This window comes from Pipistrellus hanaki (assembly GCF_964339955.1).
Source record: "Pipistrellus hanaki genome assembly, chromosome: 2".
In the NCBI taxonomy this organism is placed as follows: Eukaryota; Metazoa; Chordata; class Mammalia; order Chiroptera; family Vespertilionidae; genus Pipistrellus; species Pipistrellus hanaki.
Window position 1 is genome coordinate 57,306,252 of NC_140504.1, and position 20,379 is coordinate 57,326,630.

General features: G+C 39.2%; 1 protein-coding gene across 1 annotated transcript; it reads right to left on the bottom strand.

The window, feature by feature from the left end:
* Positions 1 to 278: 278 nt before the first annotated feature.
* On the bottom strand, positions 279 to 1,108 carry LOC311616239 (small ribosomal subunit protein eS6-like). Its single transcript, XM_084871345.1, has one exon. It carries the CDS (start codon positions 1,076 to 1,078, stop codon positions 332 to 334), a length of 747 nt encoding a protein of 248 aa, XP_084727471.1. The 5' UTR covers positions 1,079 to 1,108; the 3' UTR covers positions 279 to 331.
* Between the last annotated feature and the right edge of the window lie 19,271 nt (positions 1,109 to 20,379).

The window sequence follows — 20,379 nt, forward strand, 5'->3', positions numbered from 1 at the left end:
AGAATATAAAATTTTCAAACAACCACTTAATTTTAATGTTTGAAACTGGATAAAAATAAGCAATATAGTTGTGCAACCCAGTCACTTACCTCTGTGTACCTCAGTTTTCTCATGTGTAAAATGGAAACATTAGTAGGATCTATCTCACTGGGCTGTTAGAAGAAATAAACATATCCATTCATAAAACAAGTGGACAATAAGTTTTATTTATCATTTAAGAGTATTTATAAATACTACTCTTTAATAAGTGTTTATTCAATTTTACACAAGATGAGGTGTTTTGTGTTTTTTTTTTCACATTTGCTCTCCTTTATTTGTTAGTTACAAAATCTCATTTTTGACTGGATTCAGACTTAGAGGTAGAAGCACTCAGAGAGGACAGTCTATGTCTCTTCGCAATTTGCTCCTGGCGTTTTTCTTTGGCCTCCTTTGTTCTCTTAGCCAAAAGTTTAGCATATTCTGCAGCCTCTTCCTTGTTCTTAGTGCATTGTTTTTTCAGAGCAATACGCCTGCGTTTGTGTTGCAGGACACATGGAGTAACAAGACGCTGAATCTTGGGTGCTTTAGTCCTAGGTTTCTTACCTTCTTTGGTTAGAGGCTTTCTCACAACATATTTTCGGACATCATCTTTTTTAGAGAGATTGAAAAGTTTGCGGATTCTGCTGGCTCTTTTGGGCCCCAGGCGACGAGGCACAGTGGTGTCAATGAGACCAGGAATATCTTTCTCCCCTTTTTTCACAAGGACCAAGTTGAGAACACTGAGGTTGGCATCCACAATGCAACCCCGAACAGATTTGTGTTTTCTCTCTCCAGTTCTCCTGGGTCGGTAACAGGAGTGCCCCTTACTCAGCAGCAGGCGGACTAGGCCATGGGTCAAGACACCCTGCTTCATGGGGAAACCTTGTTTGTCGTTCCCACCACTGATTCGAACCACATATCCCTTCCATTCTTCACCCAGAGCATCGGCGGCAACTTCTGTTGCCATTCGCTTCTCATAGAAGGTACAAAGTTTGCGCTCATCGTCCACTTCGATGAGTTTCTGGCAGCCAGTGGCTGGGAAAGAGATGTTGAGCTTCATCCTGAAGTAGCCGACAGCCTCCGCGGCGCCTCGAAAAGAGACAAGATGAGTTTTATGGGTAAATTTTCTTTGGGCATATTTTTATATTTCTTTGGACAATGTTTAAAAATATTGCCTAAATGACTGGAAAGTAAATAATAACTCAGCACACTTAGTTGGCATTAATATGACCTTGTAAATGGTTTTGAAAACCATTTTTAATCAGGAGGCTGGTTAAAGAGCAGAAGCAGAAGTGCTATTTCAAGTGATTCTTGGTGGGTACATTGACCTTTAAGGATTCCCACACCCCTAAAAAAAAGGAAAATACATTTTCTGAGACAGTCTTTTTACATAAGATATCTTATTAAATATCCAAATAGATGAAAGTAATATAAAATCTAATATTGATTTGGTTTATCATTTCAAGACATAAAAGTCTTAAATGGATGCTCCAATATATTCTGTTGTTTTTTGGTTTAATAAGATTTATATTTAATATACTGTGTTTTCCAACACTGCATGTCTGAACTATTATTATTATTGTTGATATTCTAAACACTTGGGCTCAGGAAATGAATTCTTATTTATGTAGCCAAGCCTTACCCTCCTCCCCACCACACACATACACACATAACATAATCTTGCACATTACATATATTCAATGCTAAATATTGAATATTTGGAATTATCATTTGCATTTATATAATCACCCCGTTCTTTCCTTATCATTTTTCTTTCAGTGAATATTTACTCAGTACCTACCACATGCCATACAGATGGTAAAGCCTTTTTCTTGTCTTTGTTTTTCTCCTTAAAGAACATTTATTAGAATAGACCATACATCTACTTCTGCCATTGGTTTGGACTCTTTTCTAATCTGCTACTATTTACCTCCCTGGCTTTGGCACCTCTGTCTGGCCTGCTAATAGTGCTGGTAAGAATGAGCTCTGCCTGCTTTTTAATTTCTATATCCTCTCCTTTTCTCACTCCCAGCAGTCTCTAACTCTTTGCTAACCATGAGGTCTGACCAGCTCCCCCTGATCATTCTGTCTTCCTTGGTTAGGCTCCTGTCTTCAGTGAGGCCTTTCCTGGATCAATAATGTGCCTCCTGAGGGCCCAGGTTCTCTCTACACCTGTTCCTTTAACAGATCCTAATGCATTGGAGGCACCCAACTGTTATGAACAGCAATAAGAATGAAACTGTCAAAGCAAACAAAAATCCATCTCTTCACTTTTTGTGTAGTTCATCTTTTCCACTTTATTTGATCAAATACTTTTTCTAGTTCATTTTACTCTATCTTCAAAGAAACCTTCCGTTTGACTTTTTGTTCCTTAATGCCATATGGTATTGTTTGGATTCATGAAGCCAAATAGGAAAGTATAAAAACCAGTTGTCATTTAATTTAAAACTATAAAAATAGAAGATATTTTATTCTAATGCACACAGAAAATAGTTTAAATTGTTGAGCTCTTTAGGAATTAGGTAATTTTAAAAAGTACATTATTTTATTTAATCCTAACAACTTCATAAACTAGGTATTATTAATCTCACTTTAAAAGTGAGGAAACTAAAAGCTTATAGAAGAGAATCAATGTAGAGCTCGATTTTCATCAGGATCTCCTGGATTCAAAACATGCTGCAGTGGTTCTCAAAGTTTAGTCTCTGATAGGTTTCTGAATATATCTTTTAAATGTTCAAACTCGAGATGCCACCTGCAGGGGTTTCTTAATCAATTAGCCTAGGATACAATCTTGGGATTTTGCTTTGAGAAACATATTCCTCCATTTACATTTTCAGTTTGATATTAAAACCAAATAATTAGTATAAAAATGTTTAGAATATTTAGCTCCCCTTCAAATGATCCTTATAATATATTAGGTTAAATGTAAATTCACCAAATACCATATAGTGGAGGTCAATCTGTGTTATTGCCATTTTCTCAGACAAGCAGGGAGAATCATTTTGCAGCTCAGCCCTGCTTAGTTTCAAAGTAGCATTTAAAAAATTACCCAGTTGTTATTTTTAATATACACCAATAACAAAGGGAATAGAATAGCCTGTATTACATCATATGGTAATATTAACTGTGGCATTTAATAAATTGAAAATGACTAATATAATATTGATTATTGCATATGAGAAGGGAGCAGAAATAACATGGAGGTGGTAAACTGACTCTGGAAGAGACATTTGGCTCTTAGAGAAAAAGAGACTAAGATGGTTATCTCATGGGAGGCTAATGATGAATGAATGAGAAGAGAACAAGAAAGAAAAGAACATATGCTAATCTGTGCCTCCTAAACTCCTACCTATGTGTGTGGTTCATATTAAAGATTAACTAATTGCTACTTTCATGAATGACTGAATGACTCATGACATTTTTTAAAGCAAAGGAAGGCAGAAAGATTAGACTACTAAAAGAAGAAGAATGAATCATGGATAGGGTGAAGAAAATTAGCAGTCCAAGAAAAGAAGGATGGATAGGAAGATGTAAGCAAAAGGGAAGTCCTGACAGGAACTCTTCTTTTTGGGTTTGCTGTGTACAGGAGGCATTTCTGTTCTATAGTAGTTTCTTTATAACAGTGTTTTGCATATGAAAATCTAGTTAAGCTAATGAGGTCCTTAATTAGGACTTTTATTATCCTTTAATTCCTTGCTTAAAGGAAAATGATTACAAAGCTCATCTTTATGATTTAGGAAACTAATCTCTCATTTCTGAAGTGTTTCTTTCTCTCATTGCACATGGTGAAAAAGAAGAAAAAACAAAACCTGCAGAATGATGTGAAACTGTACAATAATAAGAGTAGAAGCAGCTGAACCTGTGTATTAGAAGTGCCATGCACTACAGAAAAGTGTCCTGTCTCAGACATGACCTCTTTTCCAGCTCTTAATTTAAATACGGACATATCTCTGTATAAAGCACTACTAAAATTATCTCTGCAAACCTAGATTCTTTTGTGCACATTCAGAAAATAGTAATTACAGGAATGCCCATAGAGGATCAACCCCCATACCTCCTCTAGGACTGAAAGCAGAACTTACAACCCTATGGCTCTCCTGTCACACAGCAGTACTTTCCAGACAAAATCAAATTGAAATAAAGATCAAAGAGTGACTTATGAGGGGAAACTAATTTCAAAGCATAACATCTATGTAATTGATCTGGGGCAAAAAACACACAAAACAAAACAGCAATAGTTTGAGGATTGTCTGTTAAAAGGAGGAGAGGCAGTTATACCCTGTTGCCTTCAGTTCCATAGACACATGATAACTATCTACTGATGTCAGCTATTCTACTGTACTTTGTGGGTACAACTATGAATAAAAACTATTTTTGGAAAGAGACAAACAATTACCTAAATATGGCAATTAGTAAACAGAATTCATCTTGAGGGTTCTAGAATGGCTTCTTGGAGGAGATGCCACACAGGTCATGGGTCACATGAGGTTTGTAAGAGGAGCTATAGACTAGAAAAATCAGGTAAATAAAAGTGTCACAAATGCCTAGGAAGTAGAGATATGAGCCTGGAAGTAGGCTGTGAAAATAAAACTTGGAAAAAGGTGATAGTTATGAGGGATTAAGAGGTGCTGAAAGTGTGAGTTGTTTGCAGATATGCAGTAGAAATGGAGTTCAGCAGGGTCTTCAGATATTCTGGCTTGGATAATTGGACAGACTGAAATGAACTTAAAGATCTATAGGGAATTATGAATATATGTTTATTGGTCTGCTTGTGGTTTTAATAGACCGTGACACATCCTGAAAATTCAAGCTGTGCACTTTTGATTTCTTCACGTTTCTTTACATATAATCCTAATACATAAAAACCTTGGGTCCATCACAACCAGAGGCTCAACCATCTGGAAGTCAGTCCTGCAGCCAGTGCTGGGTTTCAATGGTAACCCAGCACTGACTGCTGAGGGGGCTGCAAATCAGGCCCAAAATGAGGCCTGAAGAGAGAATCAGGGTCTGATCTGTAATCTCTGTGGCAGTTGTTGATCAGCACTTGTCTCTCTCTTTCTCTCAGGGCCTGACCAGCAGCCATGCCTCCATTTCTCTCCAGGTCTCCACCAGGCTACTGATCAGTCCCGCCTTTCTGATCAGGCCCCCTTGATAGGCCCAGAGACCCAACTGGCATAGAAACGAACCAATCAGAACCAAATCTGGGTGAATTGCGAGGAACCAATAGCTGCCTAGAAGGTTTTGCTTTTGATACTGACTGGCATAGAAACTGACCAATCAGAACCAAATTGGCCGACAGAGGAGGACAGTTAGAGGCAAGATCAGGCTGGTAGGGGAGGGCAGTTAGTGGACAGTTAAGGGTGACCAGGTCATCAGAGGGGGCATTTGGGGAAGATCAGGCTGGCTGGGGGGCAGTTAGAGGCAACCAGGCCACGGGGTGTGGGGGGCTGGGGGGGGGCAGTTAGGAGTTAGCAGTCCCAGATTGTGAGAGGGATGTCCAACTGCCGGTTTAGGCACAAACCCCGGGATCAGGCCTAAACTGGCAATTGGACATCCCTCAAGGAGTTCTGGTTTGGAGAGGGTGCAGTCTGGGCTCAGGAGACCCCATCACCATGCAGAATTTCATGCATTGGCCTCTAGTTAAGTAAATAAAAAGGAGTAGATAGGAGTTCCATGAAAAATAGCTTTGATGATGTCAGAGGTGCCTCTTCTGTTGTGTTTCTTAATACTGTTTTTGCTGCTTATGTGCTTTTGGATGCCTTCACCTCTGAATCTTTATACTGGTTAGTTACTACGGATGAGTGAAAGCCTTCATTCAACCCTTCTTACTGATTACTCTGCATAGGATTATTATACTTAATGGGATTTCATTATTTCCTCAAGGAATATTTGATAGTTAATGAATGGTGGCTCTGGAGCTTGCCTAAAAGAGAGTGGACATGGATGACCAGATAATTCTAGAACAAGATCTACATGCAAAAATCAATTATGCTTCTCTACATCAACAATAACCAGTTCCAGCCGGGACCGGTTTGGCTCAATGGATAGAGCGTCAGCTTGGGGACTGAAGGGCCCCGGGTTCGATTCCGGTCAAGGGCATGTACCTTGGTTACGGGCATATCCCCAGTAGGGGGTGTGCAAGAGGCAGCTGATCGATGACTCTCTCTCATTGATGTTTCTAACTCTATCTCTCTCCCTTCCTCTCTGTACAAAAATCAATAAAATATATTAAAACACACACACACACACACACACACAAAAAACAATAACCAGTTCCAAATGAAAACATTTAAAAGGATAAAATCCACAATAGAAACAAAAACTAGGAGGTTTCTAGAAAAAGTATTAGAAATTAGCACAACTTTTATAAAGCAAAATTTAAAACACTTAAGAAAGATAAAGGGTGCAATATGTATAGTTGAGAAGTCTCCATATTTTAAGTTGTAGAAGTCTCTCTGAATTAGATTTTAAATTCCATTCAATTTCATTCAACATTTCAGGGGAGTATTTTTTAGACTCTAACAAGCTAATTCTTAAATATAATGATCAGCCTTTTAAAAAGTTGATTATACAACTCAATATTTAACAAACACTTTTTCCTTTGCAATTTTTTTTCATATAAGTAGATTTTTAGCAGTAGTATTACTGTATAACTATGGGAAAGTGACTTGGTTTCTTAAGCCTCCATTTCCTCACATGGAAAATTGATGTGAAAAGGCACATAACCTCATAAAGATTATAAAAAGCTCATGCAAGATTACTCCTGCAAAGTACATATCAAATTAAACACTTAGGAAGTACTTATTAATTATAAGCTATTAAAACTGAATATATATATAAAATTGACTCAGCATTCATTTTTTAAAAGAATGCAAATTCCTATTTAATTAGTTTTACTAAATATGCCAGAAAGTTCATGTTCACCGTAATAAAATTGTTAGCATAGACTTCCATTTCATTCACCAGAACTGACGTTTGAACCCTCCTATTTTTTTCCCTCAGACTTGAAGTGTGTAGATGATTCTTTTCTTCTTCTTCTTCTTCTTCTTCTTCTTCTTCTTCTTCTTCTTCTTCTTCTTCTTCTTCTCCTCCTCCTCCTCCTCCTCCTCCTCCTCCTCCTTCTTCCTCTTCCTCTTCCTCTTCCTCTTCCTCTTCCTCTTCCTCTTCTTCTTCTTTTATAACAGAAATGAGACACTTCTATTTTCTCAGCTAAAACCACCTCAGCTCATAATTTCCAATTTCATTAGGCTTTTTTGGACCAGGTTCTCTGCTTTAAATCTTTTTTAAATTTATTTTTATTTTTTTGATAATTAAGGTATTACATGTTTCCTTATCCTCCCATTACCCCCTTATCCCCACTCATGCCCTCACCACCCCCTGGTGTCTGTGTCCATTGGTTAGGCTTATATGTATGCATACAAGTCCTTTGACTAATCTCTCTCCCTTACCCCCATCCTTGTTCATTACTCTGTTTATCCTATCAGTGAGAATTTCCTGATAATGGACAATAGGTCCCTACCAGTTCATTTTCCTTAAGTAATTTCTGTCTCTTCTTCCCCAAGTTCAGCCAAGCATTCTTACCTGCTGTTTCCAAGCTTGTTTATGAGCAGAGAATCAATTCAAATTTGAAAGGTAAGTGCCACAGTCCAGAAAATTCACTCTATTTCTCCATCAAGTTTGTGACAATGGGTAAGCAATGGCTTATAATTAGGCAATGGGATCAAATAATGTGATTCTTGGGGCCCAAACATTTATGATATTTTACAAAAGAAAGGTAAGTTCTGCCTTAAGTAATATACATTAGATTTATTGTCAAACTGAGATGAATTAAGTCAAAATGTGCCTGTCATCTTACAGTTTTTGAGGAACTCTCAGTACACATCATTACTTTTAAGTACACTTAGACAATTTTAATTCCTCCTCAGCAATTATCAATTATTACTTTACTTAATCAAACCCTTGGATTTCTCCGCAGGCCTAAATTATCATTTATTCTTATCTTTTTTGTAAAAGCCAGAAGCCCCTGGTCTGTGCCATTGACAGTGGGACATCTAAGCTCGTTCTGGTTTTGCTTGAAAAATCCCCACCAGCTGCTCTGCCTGATGCTGGGTTAATTGCCTTAATTAGCTTTCTTACAATAGCCTTCTTAATCAGCCCTTGTGAGATCTTACACTCCATTCTATTTCCTTTCTCATAGTACTGACCCTTTGAACATACCCATTCAGTCTTTTTGCACAACTGTTCTTGAAGTCTTAAAGATAAAAAGCAAGAGAAAAAAATTTCCTTTGTCACTGCTTTCCCCCACCCCCACCCCGTAGTAATCCTCCCACAACTCTGACCCTTAATGTCTAATCAAGACCGGTTATTCTGACTTTCTAAATTATGAACAGCTAGATCTTACTTTCTCTTTTTTCCCATGGCTCACTTAGCCTTCTTTTCTAATGAATGCTTAATTAACATTGATGCACATCTTTTCTGATAAGTTTGTAGTGTGCACAATGTGTAGTCAGTTGAAATCTTCCTCATAAAGAGGCTCAACTTTTAATTATAGAACTTTGCAATTTGTAGACTTTGTAGAAAGCGTAAAGACACTTTTAAATTGTAGTTCATTTTGTAGAATATCAGGCAGACTGATGCTTTAATGGTATCAATCAAGAGCATCTCTGTCACTCCCTATAATCTGTGACATTAAGTTGTCACTCATGGATAGAAAGTGATTAGATTGATCCAAAAAAACTTGATCTTCATAAACATGTTATCTTTCCTATTGACCAATAGCTTTCTGCCCTATATGTGTTAATTTATATTTTTTAAATTGATTTTAAGTTTTCCTTATTATGCTTCAACAGTATATAACTAACTATAAATAACAATAATTTGGTGCAGGTGTCTTCAGTATATGTGCATGTGTTTTTGTGTACAATAATCTGAAATTATTTTAGGTTGTACTGAAGTGTTCCAATGTCACTCTCAAATGAGTATAAAGTGGGGGATGAGACTATATGACTTTATTGTCAGCGAAGCAGGGAAAGAGTGAGAGGGAGAGAGAGGGGGAATGGGAGAGAAAGATGAGAAGAAAATGAGGGAAAGGAAAAGAGGGACAGGAAGGGAGAGGGGAGCTAGTAAGCCATTGATCCCAGGAGAATGTGGGAGAGGGAAAGAGGTGGAAGATCAGGAAAAGGAATCCAAGGAAAATGGAAGAGAGGGCAGAGGAGGAGGGGAAGGAGTACAGATAAAGAGAATACCTGAGCATATACATGAGCACTTGCTCCCAGGAAGCATGTGCTGTAAGTAATGGGTAAAACATGCTGTGGTTCATTATTTTATGTGATGCTTTGATTTTATCAAAATATCGCTTTTCATTGCTCCCTTTGTCAATATTTTGATATCATAGAACTCTTCACCCCTACCTTGTCATAACTGGTCTTCCCCTCGCCCCCCTACCTCCCCCACAGGCATAAGTGACCTTTAAAGAAAGGTTTAATTTGACATGCATTGTTCTGAGTATTCCCTAGGGTAGAAGTGCCAAGCATGTATAATATAATGGCCTAGGAAAAATAAGGTTTTATGGATAAGGTACTAGAAAATAAGTGATGTACAATGAAAAAAAAAGAGACATAAAGTGGTATAGGAATATAAAGAAAGATAGTGAAGAGGGCAACAATTTGAAATTCATCTTCCTGAATGTTTCAATATATGCAGAGCCTTGACAAGAATTAATTTCTTTGTAGTACTCTTGGAAGCCACAATCTTTATTGGAGTTGGTGACATGATTATTTAAATGATAAGATGATTATTGAAACTTTAAAACTTAAATCAATATACACAAGTCACATATTTTCCTCCTAAATTTGCTTGGCATTCTAAAAGTATGAGCCAGTTTAATCACTGACATATGTAAATAAGGAAAGAAACAAGAAACAAATGAAATAGTGTCATTGTGGAAATAGTAAGTTCTGATACTTTTCATCACTATATTATGCTGTTTATTTTTTACTGTGTATCAGAATTACAAATTAAATTTTAAAACAAGTGCTTGTACTCAAAGCAGAAGGTTGTTTTTTTTTTAATTTATTTATCTTTTTTAAATGTAGGACAATATTGGTCTTATCTAAAAACATCTCTTGCCCTACCTGGTTTGGCTCAGTGGATAGAGCATCAACCTGAGGACTGAAGGGTCCCAGGTTTGATTATGATCAAGGGCACATGCCTGGGTTGTGGATTTGATCCCCATTAGGGGATGTGCAGCAGGAGACAGCCAATCAATGATTCTCTCTCATTGATGTTTCTATCTCTCTTTCCTTCCCCCTTCCTTTCTGAAATCAATAAAGATATATTTAAAAAATAAATAAAAATAAATAAAAACATCTCTTTTTCCTTCAGTAAGCAAATCTCTCTAAGAAAAACAATAGATTTTACTACTTAGTGGATTGATATGTATAACCTAATTGGTGATCACACTCCTACCCTCTTTGTATGCTAGAATGTTAACTGCAATTGTCATTTAAGTTCCCTCTAGTACAGTCATTGATAATAATACTAGAAGCCTGGTGCATGAAAATTCACAGGCCTGGCCTGCCCCCTCTCACAGTCTGATAGGCCTCAAGGGCGGGAGGTGACCTGGCAATTAGGAAAAGGTGATGCCCCCATCACACCTCTGCTGCTGGTGCCAGAGCAAGCAGCATAAGCCTTGGTGGGCCCCGGGTGTCTGGGCAGCCACCATCTGAGACTTGCCTGTGCCTCAGGCCAGCCATGGGTGACTGGAGGGCTAAGAGGATTGGGGGACTCCAGAGGCAGGTGCACAGAAAGCCCTAGCAGGGCTGAGGGGACTGGTCACCATCATCTTATGGCTGTGGGTACCACCATATTTGAGGGCGGGGTAGTCAATTAGCTTATTCCTTCCTTATTGGCTGTGGGCACCACCATCTTTGCAACAGCATGAAGGTCAACTAGCATATTCTCTCTTTATTAGATAGGATTATAATAATATTTGGTGGGAATTTTCAATTTAGGGACTTAAAACCTATCGATTGAAGTTTCAATATAGCTTGTGACCATTAATTTAAGCATAATGGAATGCAGTGGCAATATGTACAGTAACATGAAATGGATTTCTGATATTCTACTTTCTTCTCCCTCAGTCCAGCATGCCTACAGTGCACTGTACACTGGTTCCCCTTGTCTTTTCATCATGTTGGTTCCTTTCATTCTTTCCCTGTCTCCCAGAGTGTGTCCAGGATGACTGCTGGCTCAGGCAGAATCCTTGTTATTAACTGCAGACAAACTCAAGCCTCAGCTTCTGTGATTATTCAGTGTTCAGATCATTTTAAACAAGAGTCCTTGCCTGCAATGGATGAAGAACTGTTAGATTGTCCCTTCTATCCTTCTACTGCTTAGAGATCAGGGATAATTTTAATTTCTCTCTATTTTTGTGGAGTTGATATTCCCAGACTGTTTTAGAGCATTCTTTGATGTTGGGTGTATGCAACTACTGGCCAGAGTTTTTGCTTATTTTTGATCTGCCTGTGACATTCTCTTCTGTGTGTGGCACACATGCGGGAGAGAGAGAGAGAGAGAGAGAAAGAGAGAGAGAGAGAGAGAGAGAGAGAGAGAGAGAGAGAGAGAGAGAGAGAGAGAGAGAGAGAGAGAAAGAGAGAGAGAGAAAGAGAGAGAAATCTTGTGGGATTTATCTACCCTACCTATGCATGGCAGGGAGAGTCAGTTTCCAAGTGAGTATAGGCTATGTACAGGAATTTTCATTTCCATGAGCTGGCCATGGTGTGATATTTGAGGAAAAATATGGAGCTTCTTATCTATACCTATGAGGAACTTTTTCCACACCAATAGTTGTATATGCTATGCCTGTATCAAAGTTCAGGGAATTTTCCCATCAGACTCTCCTTTAGAGTCTATCACTCTTACATAATATTATTTGTTTAGACTTGGGTATGAGGTTTTTCAGCTCATGGCTTTTCTTTGCTATTAGAATGCTTACTGTTAAAGCAAACATAGAAGGTTAAAGTTTATCATCATAGTTGGGCCTCATTTTAAGTAAAGCTAGTCCTCCCCGACTCCCCCACTCCTACACACTCATCTGTAGACCTGGCTTGCACCATTGTGGAGCTTTTAGGAAGAGAATGTCTTTTAGTATAACACCCCCTTATCTGGTGATGTTAATTAAGGGAGTTTCTGTAGTTAGTAGTACCGAATATTTTTTTAAATATATTTTTATTAACGAGAGAGAGAGAGAGAGAGAGAGAGAGAGAGAGAGAGAGAGAGAGAGAGAGAGCAATCAATGATGAGAGAGAATCATTGATTGGCTACCTCCTGCATGCCCCACCCCCCTGGGGATAAAGTTCACAACCTGGGCATATGCCCTGACTGGGAATCAAACTGGGATCTTCTGATCTCCTGGCTCATAGGTTGATGCTCAACCATGGAAATATGCCAAGTGGGCAAATAATATATTTTAAATTATGTATAAATCTGGAAAGAGTAACCATTAATAAATTAAACTCTGCCCATTGTTAAAAATGTACCTTACAATCCAGAATTACTAATCAAGAAATATACCTAAGAAACCCCAATGACAGGTTTATTAATTATTTAAGGGGCGTTCACAAGATTGGACTTGGCATTTCAATTATTTAAATACTAGAGGCCTGGTGCACAAAATTCACACATGGCCAAGGTGTGTCCCTCAGCTGGCCTGCACCCTCTTGCAATCCAGGACCCCTCAGGGGATATCTGACTGACAGTTTAGACAGGTTAGAAAAAACAAAACAAAAAACAAAACAAAACAAAACAAAAATAAACAAAACTTGTGAGATAAAAAGCCAAAACAAAACAGAGGTCACACCAGTGAGAGTGGGTTCTGAGGAGCTAAGGTTAACTTTCTAAGTGAAGATTCTCCAGGCCAGAAAAGAGGGGAGGAAGGAATGAGTGAGTGAGTGTGTGTGTGTGTGTGTGTGTATGAGAGAGACAGAAAGAGAGACACCCAGCCCCCCACCCCCAGCAAAGACTCCAGACTCTTTTGTTCTAAAGTACAAAATATTGCTTTCCCCACGTTTATTGTGTATCTAAACACTAACTATCATGTAATTCAAGAAACATGAATTAGGGAAGGGAACACAGCCTTAAAGCAAAGGGTGAGGGTGTCAGAAGTGAGTAACTCCTCTCCTTCTCCCAGTGAAGCTCCTTTGGGGCACCCCTCTGGGAATCCACATTTATTTTGTGGCACATGGGAGGTTAGGGAGCAGAGTATTAACTGCTGGGAGGGGAAGGTCATGGGGACTGCACCCTTGGTAATCGCCCCAAGTTTCATTTCCTCACTCCTCCCTGGTTGCTTTCCACCCTGCCACTGATCCAGTTAACTAGCTAGACACCTGCAGGTGGAGAGCGATCTGGGGGGCCGGGTGGTCCAGCTCCAAGGACCTTTTTCCACAACCCATCCCTGCCAGGTGCCCGCCTGTGGGCAGTTCATCCAGGTGTCTTACCCCCCCCACCACGCCCCGCCCCCGCCATGCCAGACTCAATCTACTGGGTGTGGAGAAAGATTGGTTGGCTCTGTGGAAGGCACCTTTGAGTTGTGTGCCACTAAGAAAAGGAAAGCCTACCCAGAAAGAGGTTTTTCAAAAGCCTTCAGGAATCAGGAGGTTGGCGGGCCAGGGCCTTCCTTCCTCCAGCTGCCAGCAGCCATCTTGGTCTGGTGCTGTCACCCACCTCCAGTTCCCTGTTCACCATTTGGGTGATTGGTGCCTGGTGGCTGGGGGGAGGGACCAGGAGATTGGCTGGCAGACTCCAATCAGTTGATGGGGTGGTCAGTGCACATAATAGCAACTGGTCATTCTGGTCATTCATCCATTGTGCCTTAAAGGTGACAGGTTTTTATATATGTAGACTAGAGGCCCCGTACACAAAATTCATGCACAGGGCTGGGGGGTGTTATCCCTCAGCCGAGCCTACACTCTCTCCAATATGGGACTATCCCAGTGATGGGATCAGGCCTAAATGGGCAGTCGGACATCCCCCTCACAATCTAGGATTGATGGCTCCCAACTGCTCACCTGCCTGCCTTCCTGATTGCTCCTAACTGCTTTTCTCTGCCAGCCTGACCACCTCCTAACTACTCCCATGCCAGCCTGATAGATGTCTAACTGCTCCCCTGCCAGACTGTTTGCCCCCAACTTCCCTCCTCTGCAGGCCTGATCACCCCTAACTGCCCTCCCTTGCAGGCTGGGTTCCTCCCAACTGCCCTCTTCTGGTGGCCATCTTGTAGTGGCCATCTTGTGTCCACATGGCAGCAGGATCTTTGACCACATGGAGGCAGCCATCTTGTGTGTTGAAATGATAGTGAATTTGCATATTATTTTTTTATTAGATAGGATAGAGTCCTGGTGTATGGGTGGGGGCCAGCTGGTTTGCCCTGAAGGGTGTCCCAGATGAGGGTGGAGGTTCCTTTGGGGTGTGGGGTGGCCTGGGAGAGGGGCCTTTGGTGGTTTGCAGGCCAGCCATGCTCCCCCCACACCCCCCTACCCAAGTGGAGGCCCTGGTATCTGGGATTTATGTATCTTCTACAATTGAAACTTTGTGGCCTGTAGTGAAGGGCTGAGCTGGCCAGGGCTGCAGTAGCTTGGCTTCTTCCATCACCCAGGGCAACCATAGCTTCTTGCTCTTCCAGCTCAGTGGCTGCTGCCATTTCTATTGGAATTTATTTACCTTCTATAATTGAAATTTTGTACCCTTGAGTGGAGGCCTCGGCTGGTCAGGGTGTGCAGAAAGCTTGGCTTCCTCTATTTCTGGGGAAACCCAAGCCTCCCTCCTGCTCTCTGTGGTTGCAGCCATCTTGGTTGGGCTCAATTTGCATACTGGCTCTAATTGGCTGGTGGGCATGGCTGGTGGGTATAGCTGAACGTAGTGGGTTAATTTGCATATTACTCTTTTATTAGATAAGACTTTTAATTTAGCAGGCCACACAGACCTGAGATGGACATCAGGTTCTCTATGTCCTGACCTCCATGTATCTTACTTACTCTAGTGTCTTTTCTAATGGTTTATATATTGTGAAGTCTCAGTCATTCCAAGCCTCTGTACTCGTTCTACTATCAAGGATCCATTTTTTTGTGTGTGTTAAGGAACTTAATTAAATGGGATCTAGGTAGCTGAGGGATTATAATTGAATCCACTTTATGTAAGCTAAATTTAGTTACATGAGCTCAAATCTTAAAATAATGGTATTCTCCTGTTCTTGAGGGAATAGGCTAAACCATACATCAGATATTCCATGAGGACATTCTTTCAGAAGAAGCATATCAATGACTATATATCACATTCAGAGCTGCAGCCTCATGTTATCCAGCATTTCCGGTCACCATCTCTGTTGTGACACAGATAACAGATGACATTCAGTTGCTCAACACACTCCCATGGGCTTACCCAGATTTCGATAAAACACCACAACATTTATACTGAAGTCAGGCACAGCAATAATTTATATTCAACACGCTTATTAAAGTGGTGTCAGTATCTTTTGCTCCCTGGATGTTAAGGGTAAATAATTAATTTCATACTAGCTGTACCATGCCTCCACCCCTTTTATGTCACTTGGAGGAGAGTATGCAATTCCAATGCATCAGAATGGCATAGCCAAAGATATGAATTTGAACCATTCTAAATTGTATTCATTATAATATGTTAAATTCACAGACTTTGATATTTTATGACAAGTAGTGAATTATTTGCAACCACATACTTCAGAACTTGTAAAGTCAAATTGCCATTCATTTGAAATCTTATGTGCTGGGACTGGTGATTCAACCCTGGTCCTTACCCTTGGTGGTAGCAAACTCTTGGAGTCTCCTTGTTTCATTTACTAAAATTGATATAATCCTAACTTCACTGAGGATTCATATACATTACATATACATTATTATCATAAAGCACCAAAGAATTAAATATGTTAATCATATTCTATTCTTTGGTGCTTTATGATAATACACATAGACACACATACACACTCTTTTATTTGCTATTCTTGGGACCATTATGAGATGTGCATGGTAGGTATTAATCTACATGATAGATAAAGGAACAAACTAAGACTATTGCAGTTCATTTAAATAACTTGCCTAAGCTCTGTCTCTTTCCCATTCCAATTTGAATATACCTGAACTGTCCCTATCTCTAACATGTGTACTAGTGGTCTTGAGAAGTATAAGATTATTTTTAGAACATAAGAAGTCATTCATATCTTTACAAAATAAAACTATTAAAATGAATCATTATAGAGTTAGAAGAAATAATGTATAATAGGAGATAGGATGGGGGAAAAAGAAGAAAAAATCAGAAGAAATAAGATAAATACACATTTCTATATGTAGTGAAAGGCTAATAATTAGGACTCATAGGAATTACTCCTGGGGCCAGTTTTGACACTTTTATAAATGTTCTAGGTGGGGGTATTCACTCTGAAATATCTACTAAAAAGCAGACTCTGATAAATTATTGACCTGACTTGCTCTGCTGACAGTTTCATCTTTCTGAAGGTATAATATAATATGTTACAGTGGGGAATTGCTACTTTGGGCTTAATTCTAATCTCAAGGGAGAGCTGGAGATGTGGTAGGGAAATCCATAGAGAAGTATAGCTTGATATTTTTATCAATGCACCATCTTCGTGGAAAGACCTCTCAGAGGGTCTAGTCTTAACATGGCCTTAGTCAAGGTTTTTATCAATGTTATTATGTCATAGATGTGACTTATCAGTTGTAGATGTGAATGTGACAAGAAGTGAAGATAAATAATGCATTAATGAAAGAATTAAGATTTAAGACAATACTGAGAGGCTAAGCTTCTGGGCCAAAAGCAATGTGATGAAGATTTCCTGAATATAGTATGCATGTGTATATGTTTGTGTATATGTGTGTGTGTGTGTGTGCGTGTGTGTCTTAATACATAATAGCTAGTGATGTTTAGGATGTTGCTAATGGAATTATTCATTGGTTTGATCCCCCTGAAGGAAATGTGAAAATATACAACTGCACCTCTAAAATATTTAAAACCTTTAAGCTGGGTATTCAACCTGAGATACTTAGTCTAAGGAAAATGTTTAGTGACAGACAAGCAAAACCAACTAAAAGATGGTGAATAGTCAAATGGTCAGACAAATCATAGCACTTTCCCAATGGAATACCAAGCAGTCATTAAAACTTATGCAGTAGACATTTACTCCTTAACATGCAAATATGCTAATGTAAAGGAGATTGAAAAAAAGACTACACAAGAATGTTATACTCTTTATTTTTATAACATAAATGTATTTTTTATAAAAAAGTTCAGATATGATTTTTATGAAAAAGTTCAGATGTGATTCCTCTTATCCACTTATATTTTTTATAAAATAAAGTTTATGGATATATAGATATGCAAATACACATACATATACAAAATATATAGAGAGATATTCAAGACAATGTCGGTAGCTTATGTGGTTGATAATTTTAGGAATGAGATTTTCTTCTTTATGGTTATCTATGTCTTCTAATTTTTCATCACATACTCTTTATGTATTGATTATGTAATAAAAATGTTATTCTAAAAATGTAAGTAGAGGTGACTGCCATTTTATGTGAAAATTTTCCTGGGTTATTTGGAGGTCAGAGTTACCACCAGTGTGATACAGCAGCTTATAAAAATAGTATTATTAGGTTGCATAAATAACAATAAAGGTTTAATGGGGTTAGTGGGAGAGGGATATCAGGGTTGTAAACTTACATGGTCCTGTGGTATTCCATTACAAGAATCACATTTAAATAAGAACTATAACAATGTGTATAATTCAATGGGTGGGAGCCTGACATGCAAAGAAAACTTTTGTAACTCAAATATTTACCCCACACAATTATAAACCTGGAGACCCAGAGGAGGACATGCCAGGCTCACTGTGCTTACATATTAGACTGATAACAGTGAGAGAAATGTTGATTATATCTGAAATGCTTTAAATAAAAGACCTGAATAAAAGAACAGATGATTCAAAGAAGATAGTTGGAAGGATTTTTTCCATCTTGGCCCTATGATTTTGTATTCTCTCTGATGCAAATGATTGAAATCCCTGCTCAAAATGATGTTAATCAAAAGTGAAACTTATTGGCAGAGAAGTGGGGGGGCTTAGTCACCCAGGGACTAGGTGCATGGTGTTGAGGATGCCCACAGACCAGCTTCCCCTCCTGTCTCATGGTTTCATTCTGAACTGAGCTCGGTTTCATGTGGCAAGATGACCACAGCACTTTAGACCTTCCACCCTGTGTTGTACATTCACAGGAAGAGCTCTATTACCAGTGGTTTAATTGAAAGTCCAGACCTGATTCCTCTTAACAGAACTGGTTTGTCTCCTCTCCTGAACTAATTACTATGGTCAGTTGCTTCCTTATAAGTTAATCAGAGCCCACTATCCCTCATAGAGGATGGGCTTCAGCTCAAACAAGCTACCTGGGCTGAGGCAATGGAGGAGTCGTTTCTGAAAGGTAACTCATGCTAATTGTTTACCAGGAAAAAGGATGAATCGACAACCGACTGCAATAATGACAGGGGCCTGTTCAAACTAGGATGACAAATATCACTGGAGGATTTCTTAGGTTCTTTCCAGTGCCAAAATTCTGTGAGACTGCAATTCAATTTATAGTTGGCAGTAAGATAGATTTGCAGGGAGAGAAAAATAAAAGGGCATACATAAGGATTTCTGATGAACTCCAGGAAGATATTAGCAGTCTACAGGAGAATATGGGAAAATAATGCTGTGGGTAGGCAAAGGTGTTAAAGAGAAAATAGTTTAAAATATAGAAACCCCGCCACAATTTTGAGATTTAATTTTTGAAAAATGGAGATCCTATCAGTGAACATGTATCTCTCTCCCAAGCCTTCCCTGAATCAAGTATGCAGTTGCAATTCAGGATCTGTTTTTCTCTTCTTATAACACACACACACACACACACACACACACACACACACACACACACACAGTTATACCACACCCTGGCCTAGAAGCATGCAAAAAAGAGAAATAGGTATCTATTCAAAACCCAAAGCCCTTCACCTCTATACCTATGCATATTCTGATGTTTCAAAAATGTGATCAATCTTAATTATTTAGGTTTGACAAGTGCCTTCCAAAATTCATATGCTCCCTAGAAGGGTTAAGATTCTTTCACACTCACAGTAAATTGCTTTAATTACATAATCAGATCACCAGCTCCTTAGGGCTGGCTGCCTGCTCAGCAAAATTTCTGCAAACTTGCACATTTCTTTTGAGGGTGGAAGGAGTATAGTGAGAACAAGTGTTTGGGAGCAGATGACAAGTTGGGGTATGCTTTGGGCAGTGACTTTAAAGAAATAGAGAGGCCCTAACTGGTTTGACTCAGTGGATAGTGCTTTGGCCTGCAGACTGAAGGGTCCCAGGTTGGATTCCTGTCAAGGTCATGTACCTTTGTTGCAGGTACATGCCCAGTAGGGGGTGTGCAGGAGGCAGCTGATGGATGTACTCTCTCATCAATCTTTCTAACTCTCTGTCCCTCTCCCTTCCTCTCTGGAAAAATCAATAATAAAAAAAGAAATAAAGAGGAAGGCAAAGGAAAGGATGGAAACCCAGAAGTAGGGGAATTAGAAGGACAGTAACAAAGACAATTTTGTCTAGAACCCTTCCATCTCTATATGGGCCAGCTGGAAATCATGAACATCTCTGCTTCCACAGTCACTGTAGCTCCTCTAACATACCCTCATCCAATCCCACTCTTTTCTTTTAAGATGTTAAGACATAAAGAGGCAAAGGAATAGACTAAGACTGAAGAGAAGATGAGTTTTTATTCATGTGCCTGTCTTCTCTTCCGTTGTATTTTCTGTACTACATTAAGTCATAGACTGGGATTTGCCTTTTTTAGGATGAATACCTTGTCTTTCCCCAAGAACTACCGGAGTAATGCCCTTATTACAAAACCTGGTTCACCTGGACTATATGTGATTCTGATTGATGAACCTTAAAAGAGAGGAATGAGGATAGAGAAGGCCTAGAGAAGGGCAGGTGATTATAAGGATAAAAAGGGTGTTGGATGAGAGCAGATTAAAATGGTTATTTTCCTTAATGCTGACCTCTAAGAAATTATGAAGGGTACATATCAGGTAAACCCAGATGAGATGGTCAGATCCCACAACACTATGACTATGGGAAAGCCACAGGAGTTAGGGGATAGCAAACAGGTGAGTAAAGTTAGGAATTCTGTGCAAAGCAGGGAGACATTTATGCAACTCCCCACCCTTAAGTATTATATAAACTAAGTAAATTTTATAAGGCTGTTGTTAAATCCATAA

What these genes read in the sequence shown, in the direction of transcription:
- LOC311616239 (XM_084871345.1), bottom strand. Translation starts at nt 1,078, where the DNA reads ATGAAGCTCAACATCTCTTTCCCAGCCACTGGCTGCCAGAAACTCATC.